The 10,632-nt window shown below is 41.9% G+C and overlaps 1 protein-coding gene across 1 annotated transcript; it reads left to right on the top strand.

The window, feature by feature from the left end:
- Positions 1-522: 522 nt before the first annotated feature.
- Positions 523-6,911, top strand: LOC149811532 (zinc finger CCCH domain-containing protein ZFN-like). Its single transcript, XM_089992700.1, has 7 exons — positions 523-1,046; positions 1,130-1,287; positions 1,993-2,055; positions 3,634-3,753; positions 3,949-4,245; positions 4,368-4,697; positions 5,655-6,911. Exons 1-7 carry the CDS (start codon positions 968-970, stop codon positions 5,928-5,930), a joined length of 1,323 nt encoding a protein of 440 aa, XP_089848826.1. The 5' UTR covers positions 523-967; the 3' UTR covers positions 5,931-6,911.
- Positions 6,912-10,632: the final 3,721 nt, after the last annotated feature.

The following is a 10,632-nucleotide window of genomic DNA, read 5'->3' as shown; positions in this document are numbered from 1 at the left end:
AAATTTGTATATTTTTTTATGTGAACTTTGTGAGGTATATGCAAACTTAGTTAGGTATTCGTAAAGTTTCAAAATTTGGATTTAATATGATCTTTGCAAAATATGATTATACTAACTTTGTGATGTCCAAAAAAACAAAATTTGCAAAACTTCCTTTCAAGTAAGAGTTTGTGATAGCCGATTATTGGAACGATATATGGTTCGAACTTTGTGAGGTCATTTTACAATGAACTATTTGCGATTCTGGACATGGAGCCAAATTAGAAGAGAGCTAAGTGTGAAAAAGACCAAGCAGAAGAATCCCATCCGGGTCGTGGTAATGCACGTGGGAGATAGAGAGAGCCGCTGATGGAAAAGGAAAAGAATATAAAATAAAAGCAAAAAAAAAGAAAAAGAAAAAGCTCAGCGATACCCCGTATCGGATCATCCACCTAGCAGATCCTACACCATCGGTTCTTCACCACCACCAGTGAAATAAAAGAGGGAATGAAGAGAGAGAGGGAGAATGTGACGTGGGTAAGAGAGAGAAAGCGTGAGGACCATACCTGTGACCAGCATCCGTGGTTTGGGCGCTATAAAACGCCCTCCCCACCCCCCGCTCTCTCTCAGTCTCTCTAGGGGGGCGGTTTTTGGGGGGAGTGGAGTGGGGGAGGGGACGCGCGAAGGAAACAAACTCGGGGAGGAGGAAGGGCCGTGTAAAAAGCAAACGGTTGTTTGGCGTTGAATTGCGGGACGCTCTCATGCCTCTCCTCCTCCTCCTCCTCCGTTCCTCCCTTCCTCTGCTTCCCAAACCCTAACCTCTCTTCACAACTCCCCGTCTCCCATTGCGTCCCGTAGGACGAGCTGCTGTTCCAGCGCTTCGTTGTGGTTGGGGACGCGGGCGGCGGTCGATGGCGAATTGCGAGTCGGCGGTCGTCCCCGCTGCGTAGGCGGCGCGGCGGCCATAGACTACATTGCCGCGATTCAGATGCCGAGGCCCGGCTTCGCTTCCCTCTCCGAGGGCTCCCAGTTCGCGCCGCCAAGGGACCATCCCGGCTCCATTGAAGGTAGGGGGCTTCCCCCCGCCGTCTTCCGATCCGTCTGTTTTAGAATTTGGGGGGTTTTGATGTGTATTTTGCCTTTTTGGTAGATGCAATGTGGCAGATGAACCTGAGATCGAGCGAGATAATGGAAGCGGGGCCGTACCCGGAGCGGCAGGGCGAGCAGGACTGCTTGTACTACATGCGGACGGGGCTCTGTAGGTTCGGGATGACCTGCCGCTTCAATCATCCTCCCAATCGCAAGCTGGTAATTCCGCCGCTTCTTCGATCTCGGATTAGTTTGGTTTTTCGCTCTCTCTCTAATAATTAGGTTCGGAATTGCGAATTGATTTTGTTTGTCTGTCTGATCGCGTCTGCATCTTGGTGGGGTTGTTGGGGTACATACTGCAATTGATACGTTTTGATTTGAAAGGACGGATTTTTTTATGCATTTATTGTTCATTGCGATTGGGGATGGAAGGGTTGGTTGCCTCTTTTGATTGCTCTTTATGGATCTGTGGCCAATCTGTCAATTGCATGCCGTTCCAGTAGGTGCATAAAGGTGAGGATGATCGCCGTGGAAGGGTTGGTTAATTCTTGATTGGCATTTCGAGTCTATATTCAATCGGGTAGCTTGTAACTGTGATTAATTTCGCGTTCTGATGGGGTCTCATGACTGATTTTGTCTTGAACCGAGGCCCTATGACTCGGGACTCTGGCGGGTTATTTAGTCCGGGCTTCTGCAAGGAGTTGTCTGTGAAGCAAAAGGGGTTCAATTAGGGGCGGGAAAATTATGAATGTGGTGTTATTTTGGTTCCTGATATGGAAGATTGGTTGTTAATTGACTGTGAATTGGTAGCTGTTTGCTGGTTGGGACACCCGTTGAATCCTGAGAGGGTTGTGAGTTGCCAATTGCTAGTTGAGGTGTTTTTTTTTTTGTTTTGGCAATACTCAGCATTGTATTATTTAGCAGGCTGTTGCTGCTGCTAGAATGAAGGGAGGGTACCCTGAAAGAATCGGGCAGCCTGAATGTCAGGTATCCTACATTGCTTCTCATCTTTTGCCGTTGATTCATGTGGTTGTAGGTTTAGAGGTTCTGATATTGCATTGATGCGTGTAATTGGCTGTATGGGACTCTTGGTTTGGTCTCTTCGAATTGTTAAATTATGGTTTGCTGAAGAAATTTGTTGATGTGATGCTTACTATAATTCTTTTTGTAATCTTTAAAGATATGGAAACCTGGCTGCAGATGTTTGAAGAGGATATCTAGACTATAATCATTGCACAAACACGGACTGGCTGTTAATGTTGAATGTTAATCTCTCTTTTGCATTTGACGCAGTTGTGTGTGCGCTATGTTTTCATTTGTTGTGGTTACTATTACGCACCCTCTTTCATGTTATACACACAGGTTTAAATGTGCCTGGTACTTAATGAAGACACTAGCTCAAATGAGCAGATAGACGACAACATTGCAAGCAATGCGATGTGAGGGTGCATGGCCCTTAAATCAAGGGATGCAATTTTAGAGAAAGCACTTGCATAGTTATGAGACATCCTATGTCACCTGGGCACGGGTTCGGGTACGGAGGGTATGACACGGCAATTCCAAAAAATGTGGGTACAGGGATACAGCTATATATATATATTAAATATCACATAAATACAAAATAAATTCAAAATAAACTGAATATAATCTAAATATATATGCTATATCTAAAATATATATTATATACTGAAAATATAATTATAAATTATAAATTGAATTACAAACTTGTATGTACAGAGGATAAAATGGTGTGTCCCGGTGTCGTCGCGTGTGGACATGGGTACGAAGGGCAAAATGGCATGTCCAGGTACCATAGGTGACATTTAATGATTGAACCTGTGCATAAAATGTGACTACTAGTCAAACTCACTTGTCCCTCCTAATAGTAGCCATTGGTCATGGCTTTAACATTTATTTATGAGTCCTTGGCCTTATGTTTATCTATTCTTTGGTATAAAAAACCTACAGTATTTTTATGTGGTAGCCATCACAAGAAACCTTGGTTTTGTTTCTTTAGAACCTTGAAGTATGTTTCCTTTAATGTCATCATATTGATTTTGATTTGGTTATGTCCGTGTGAGTACACACGTCTGTGCATGCCTTCTGTGTGTAAGTAAATCTGTTCACACTCGCACCTTCTGTGTGTAAAAACATGCACACAGACATTGTGTTCTTCTATATGCATATGTAACTAATTTCCCATGTGAATTTGTCTGCATGTCTTGTGGATTACTCTGCATGAAATCCAGCCTTTTCATGTTTTGGGAGCTCTTGAATTTGGAAATATCTTGTATAAAGTTTTTGAATGTTTTTATGCATGTGCCAAAACATGTTCATCGTTTATGCACATGAAACTGATACTCATGGACATTCTCTTAATTCCATTGCACATACTTTTTTTTTTTGCCAAGAGTCCACTGTACATATTGCACATTATAAAAAACCATAGGTACCTGTTCTCTCTCTCTCTAAGCTTTTTAATGCTGCTACATGTAGGAATCAACTTGTGTTCTTTGATTCAGTTTGAATTTTCAAAATCTGACAAATCTTTTAGTTGCTTTACAGTATTACTTGAAAACAGGAACGTGCAAATTTGGAGCAACATGCAAGTTTCATCACCCCAGAGATAAAGCAGGGGTTGCAGGAAGAGTCTTATTAAATATTTTGGGTTATCCACTCCGACCGGTATGTCATCTCCTGTGTAGTAAACATCTTGTTTGTCGTGAAGTTTTGGTATCCCCATCCCTGATGTCTACTAGCCAGCTTCTTATAAGTGTGGGCAGATTTAGACTAGTTACTCTTCAAAAGTAGTTGATGCAAGTCCAGATGATAGTTTTTGAAAATTCTGTTGGGCTTACAGTTTGTTTTTCCTTATTGTAGAATGAGGAGGAGTGTGCTTATTACCTGAGAAGTGGACAATGTAAGTATGGCAACACTTGTAAATTCCACCATCCACAGCCAACCAGCACAATGTTCCCTTTGCGTGGATCAGCTATTTATTCCCCCATACATTCTCCATCAACTCCTGGTCAGCAGTCTTATCCAGGAGGACTGCCAAACTGGCAATTGTCAAGGGCATCTTTTCTTCCGAGCCCCCGTTGGCAGGGTCCTTCAAGTTATGCACAGCTGATTCTTCCTCAAGGAGTAGTACCAGTTCCTGGCTGGAATGCATATACTGTAAGTTATACTCTTTTATGTTATCAACTTATTATTGTTATTATTTTTCCACTTGAAAACTTATGGGACTTTCATCCTATTCCCTATGCATAATGTTTAATATTTAGGTTTTCCTCTTCCAGGGACAGTTGGGTTCGGTGTCATCATCAGAGGGTCAACAACATGCTCTAGGAACTGGTCAATATTATGGGACTTCTCGCCAAAGTGAGACCACGGGTGCAGGAGGTCAAGGAGCTTTTTCTTCTTATCGTTCTGGCTCTGACCCAGTTGGGCTTTTTGCATTGCAAAGAGAAAGCGTATTTCCTGAAAGGCCTGACCAACCTGAATGTCAGTTTTACATGAAGACTGGGGACTGTAAGTTTGGTGCTGGATGTCGTTTTCATCATCCTAGGGAGAGGCTGATACCTGCTCCTAACTGTGCCTTGAATCTGATGGGACTTCCATTGCGTCCTGTAAGTTGCATTGCAATCTTGCTTTTGATGTTTTTGCTTCATAGCTGGTTCTCTTCCAGTCATTTTCTGCTCATTTTGTTTAGCTATCTTTCAGTATTTTGTCCTTAATCTGCTGTTTCTTGATGTTCTGAATGAGGGTTCATTTTCAGCGAATAATGGATTTTTTGAAAAATGAACATTGATTCATGAATTAAGTTAATAAGTTATGGTTCTTCTTGTCTTGTGATTCATGAATGAAGTGATGTGCTGAATGATTTTCAATCTTTGTTGCTTATACATATCCAGTATATCTGTATTGATTATTTCTAGTGTTCTAAGGACCAATTTATGGTCCTCTCCATTTGTTTGGGCACATTTTCAACACGGGGAGGTGGAAACTAACATATGTAGCATTATCTGCCGTGGATAACTTCAACAATGTGTTTTTTGGCCTTACCAGTGCCTGAATAATCGTTTAATCTCCATTGAGTGCTGAATGGACCTAATTTGTGGGGGTGGGGCGTAGGACTGCATCTTGTACTGTTTTGTAATATGGCAGAATTGGCAACCTGTATATTGTGATGCATATCTGACCAAAAAGAGAGACAGAAAGAAAGGAAACAAGAAATCAATTGGATTGAATTGTGAATGTCTGGTACCAAAACATGCTTTATATCTAGTGATTTGGATGATATATGTATATATTTTTGAATCATGTAATCTAGTGCATTGTTGCCTTTGTTTTATTTTCTCTAGAGACCTACACTAGCATCCAAAATGCTTTTCTGGGTAACTTTTAGGGTCCCAGGCTGCTCAATCTTTGTTTCCTTTTTCATACTGGATGTTTTGTCTTTATTGTTTATGTTGTATTTTGGAGATAGCTAGTTAGGGTTCTGTGCATGATTTTGTATATCATGTTGCATTTTGTTTATCTTGCTTGACTTTAGCCTGTATTTTTTTCACCTTTTTTCATTGCAGGGAGAACCTTTATGTACATTCTATTCTCACTATGGTATCTGCAAATTCGGCCCCGGTTGCAAATTTGACCATCCCATGGGAACGGTTGCTTTCAGTCTGCCCACATCTTCTGATGCCCCAGTTGGTCGTCGGTTATTAGGAACATCATCAGGAGCTCCTTTGCTACCTATGACCTCAGAAGTTTCTGCAGAAGCTGGTTCTGGAAAATCTAGGCGGCTTCCACTGTCAGACACAAGGCAGATGCCTTCTGGTGATGAGAGCATTGACAATGACTGATCACACACTGTTTCAAGCATCGGGCCTGTTTCTACCTTTACTTGATCATTTGAGGACGAAGTGTTCTACCACAAACTGAGGCTCAAGGGCATAAAAAATGCACAGGATCATATGCACCATCAATCCTTTCAATGAGTGATTCATTTCTTTCTTGGCCAAACTACAGAGGATTCTGAAATTCGCTAGTGTACCCTGCAGATTTTCTCATGGTACTTTGTTCACCTGCTTTGGGTTCCTCCGTTAAACTTATTGGAGCACTCTTTTCAAAGATTTTGAGATGCTTTCTTAGGAATTCCCCATTCTTATCCTGCTTATTTGCTCCCATCACCATCCTTTTCAAAGTGTTTTTCACATTTCTGTGAAAGTTTTGTCTGTACCCTGTTTTGATTTGACTTCTAAAAGTCAACCTGTATCTGCTTGTTGTCCTCTCTCTCTCCCTATATATATAGCAGTGGGGACCTTTCTTTAGTTATTCTTGTATCCTATTTTTACTGTTCCTGTAGATAGCTGTTCCATTGTCAAATTCTACACAAACTCGCTTGTGGTGGTGTTCCCATCAAACTGGAGGTCCCAGTTTATTTCCCCAGTTCCGTAGGTCCTCTTTCAAGTCTATCTTTCCATGTTTTCTTCTCTGGAAGCCATGCTATTTCAATTGATCCCCACCAAAGTGAATACAATAATTTGATCAAAACATTGGAAATGGGCCTGTGCGAAGTATAAGAAGGATTAGTTGATGGTTGTATGTGACAGACATTGTGAAGTTTTCTTGGCTGGCTTCACTAATGAGAAAATGAACCAGAGAATCAGTCACAAGACTGATGGAAAGACTCTAGTGCAGTAACACCATTGATCTATAATTTATGTGGAAATTTAATTTTCCAGGTATCAGGAGAACTGTCTTAAACCACTGTTTGAATTTGCTATCATACAAATAATAATGCAAAATTGTTCTCATTCCAGCCTTGTGAGGATTTGATTTTAGCACATTCGTGGCTGCTTTTGCTGCTATTATGCTATTTGCCCATTTTAGTTCAGGAAACATTGTTGAATGAGAGATTACGTCTTGGGTTGCATGCACTATGTTCCAAAGTTCACTCGTTTGTCGTAAGGAACAGAGTCTCTGTCAAATGCATCCAGCTTTTCGTTTCATGTTTCCTCAATCATTGCATTTGTATCCTGAGTTGGTTAGGATATTTTGGCTTTTACCTGCAATTTGTTAAGCATGTAAGATGTCTTTCTGTGATCTGTTCAACACACATTTGGGCTTTAGATGTTCACATGTGGTGCTTTAGGAATGCGACATACTAGTACATACCTGTGTGTGTGTGTGTGCAACTCTCCTGTAAGCTTTCTATCTTTTTTCACTTCTTGCTTGTTTGATTTTACAGGCAGACTGCATTCAACTTTAGTTCATAACTTTTGATGGTCAAGGACTTACAATAAGTCAATAATTATGCAAGCACGTGTACCTAAGATTGTTAATTATACCTTACATGCTGGTTAAGCTTGGAATAGCTGGTTACTCTGGCTTATATAAGGAACTAGCTTTTTTTTTAATTTATAACCCGAAGAGACCTCTCGGCAAGAAGACATGGTTGTGCTGGCTCAGCCCGCTATACCTACGGTTGTCGTGCCGACAGTGTAAAACTCCAAGGCTAGGACCCCTGCCTCCGGGGCCTATGCTACGCATTGGTTTGTGCAGAGGAGCGAGCGAGAATCGAACCTTGACTGCCCGTCTAGCAGCCAAGGCCCCACCCCACTAGGCCAACCCTCTTTGGAGCTATAAGGAACTAGCTTGCTTTTCAGAAATTGGAAAATCCAAACTATTCAGTTTTATTTAAAGGACAGGTGAACATTTTAGTTTGAATGAAGTTGTTCTCGAGACCAACGGGGCTCCGGTTGTCTGGTAGGTGCAGCTCGGGCACGTCTCCTTGTGTTGTGTTGGGACATTGCAGGTTCAAAACCCAATGGTATAATTGTATAACGGTAGGGGTCTGCCTAACCCAGCTTGCCCTTAAAAAAAAGTTGTTTTCCTTGCTGTGTTAACTATGGACTTTTGGCAAGCACACAATGAGTCAATTTTCTAGTACTGGGGTAATTTATTTATTTATTGTAAGCAAGATCGCGGTTGATTAAAGTAATTCCTGATTGCCACATGCTCAAGTTAGGAGAAGATGATACATTTGGAAAGGAAGCTACTTTTTCTCCATCTTTTTTCAAGGTCAATACCCCTCATGAGTCGTGCATGCTTCGTGGAAAGTAAGTTTTCTTCCTTTTGCAGTGGATGCCTTCTTCATTTCCAAGATTGGAAGAAAGTTTTAAGGTGGTTTACTGCACATTGGCAGGCCTCTGGTTGATAAAAGGCTTTTTCTGCCCATGAAGATTACACTCAGCTTGGACCTTGTGGTAAGGGACGCCCTCCATGGACTTTCAAACTCGTGACATCCCTTCAGCTTGGTAAGGTTCAAGATTCGCCTCTGCCACATGAGCGGAGCCCTTCCTGGGCTTGAAGGTGCATTTGATCGGTGACAAATGAGATTCTTCTCCTTCCTCTTGATTCGTGCCCTTTCATTGGTTGCTAAGAATTCATTGCTGCCATTGTTATGGTTAATGATCACCACTGTGATCAAACTTAAACAGATTCTACCATGGGGGCTCCGGTTGTCTGGTAGGAGCAGCTAGTGCACGTCACCTTGTGTTGGGACATTGCAGGTTCAAAACCCAATGGTATAGTTTAATAACTGGTAGGGGTCTGCCTAACCCTAGCTTGTCTTTCAAAAAAAAACTTTAACAGATTCTGGGTTTGACCACTGGTAGGATTTGAACCCATTATCCCTAATCTAAGCTAAGCTGCCATTACATCCCATCTTTTTCAATGATGAATTGCTCCCCACAGTTAGATTGATGGAGTTACACTCATTTCAGGGTATGAACTTCTCTTCCATTTATTCTGCTTCACTACCTTGGCATAATTAAACTATTTTAGGATGACCACTGGTAGGATTTTTGAGCCCATTATTGCCAAGCTAAGCTGTCATTACATCCTATCTTCTGCAATAAATGAATTGCTCTCCCAGTTTGGTTGATAAGAGTTGAGCTATCCATATTAACTGATTGGTCATGGCTTCAAACATTTATAAAAAGGGAAAAAGAATATATGGTCTCATATTCTACTTATTGCAGTGAAGAATGATCTCATCTAGCATCTTCAAATCCACCTTTAGGATATGGGCTTCTTTTCCTTTATTCTATTTCACCACCTTAGCTTGATTAAAGTATTTTTTTCTTTTCTTTTTTCATGACTAAGGAAAATGTTCAGCGAAAATTGGGTCTCTCGACGGTCTCTCATCCCTGCAAAGTAAAACTCCGGATTGAGAACACGACCACCCAGCCTTCCATGCCCCAACCATGATAAGGCAACAACAGCCCCCATGTGCCAGCGGGATTTGATCATGGGCCTTCAGCTTGTCAGAGGACCACATGGGTAACCCACCAGGGCCGTACCTGTGTTTTATGGGGCCTGAGGCGGAGGAAAAAAATGGGCCCCTTATTAATAGTAGGAGTTCGGGGGCAGGGCTTCGAAATTTTTTGAGTCCCTATTAAAAATGGGCTCCCTAAAAATAGGCCCCCTATTAATAGTAGGAGTTCGGGAACAGCGCCTCAGAATTTTTTGAGCCCCTATTAATAGTAGGAGTTTGAGGGCAGCGCCTCCAATTTTTTTGGGGTTACTATTGAAAATGGAATCCCTATTAAAAATGGGCTCCTAAATTTTTTTTTTGGCCCAGGGGCCCTGAGGCCCAAGTCTCATTGGCCTCTTGACAGGTCCGGCTCTGTAACCCACCAAGGTGGTTTGATTAAAGTATTTTTTAGAAGATCCAATTAGCTCCTGTCAAAGTTCAGGCAGGGATTGCACCAAACAGCTTTGCCTATGTCTTCCCGTGGAGGAAGCTTAAGCATTCCTCCAATCAGTCCATGGATTCATGTGCAAATCCTATATCTGTTGTCGTGTAGGCTTCTAAAATTAAAAATAGCATGAACATCTCTTAGCATGAAATTCAGAATACATACATAGGGGTGCTGTTTGTTTCACCCAAAAACATGAGCTAACAGTCCATTTTGGTAGAGGGGTAGATCAGGTTGGTTATGTTCAATCCCCACCGTGGATCTCACTTCATCAAGATGCGCATAAGCCCCACTCTCACAGTTCCCAAGTGAGATGTGTGGTGGGGATAACCGATGATCGGTTATATTGTACAATAACATGATCTGATCATTTTCATATATTTTTCATCTTGGGTAAAACAAACTCCCAATATGGTGGGCCTCATTTTTTTGTAGGATATGACTGACCTTGTGACAAACGGGCCCTAAGGGCGCATTTGCCTGTCATGGAAAATTGGCATTTTTCGCAAAAACGCATCGATGGCATGTGTTTCCGTGGTGCCCAAAAATTTGAAACAAACATGGGAGCGTGGATTTACCTTGATGGGTGTGCTAAAATGCATGTTAGACCCTCCTTTTTCATGGAAAGCATTCTTGTGGGGGGTTCGATTTCGTTTTCATGGAAGAGGTGTCGCGGCTTCCTCTTGCGTGACATGCAAACGACCCCTAAGAGTTTAGTTGATACTTCCCCAAGTAGTTACCATAGTTTAAAAACTCGCGGGGTTGACTCTGCTTGGATCGCCCAGTCATGAGTCAAAAA

Source organism: Nuphar pumila, chromosome 17 (assembly GCF_984573655.1).
Source record: "Nuphar pumila chromosome 17, dmNupPumi1.hap1.1, whole genome shotgun sequence".
NCBI lineage: Eukaryota > Viridiplantae > Streptophyta > Magnoliopsida > Nymphaeales > Nymphaeaceae > Nuphar > Nuphar pumila.
Note: the sequence above shows the minus strand (reverse complement) of the source record. Positions and strands in the feature narration are given on the sequence as shown.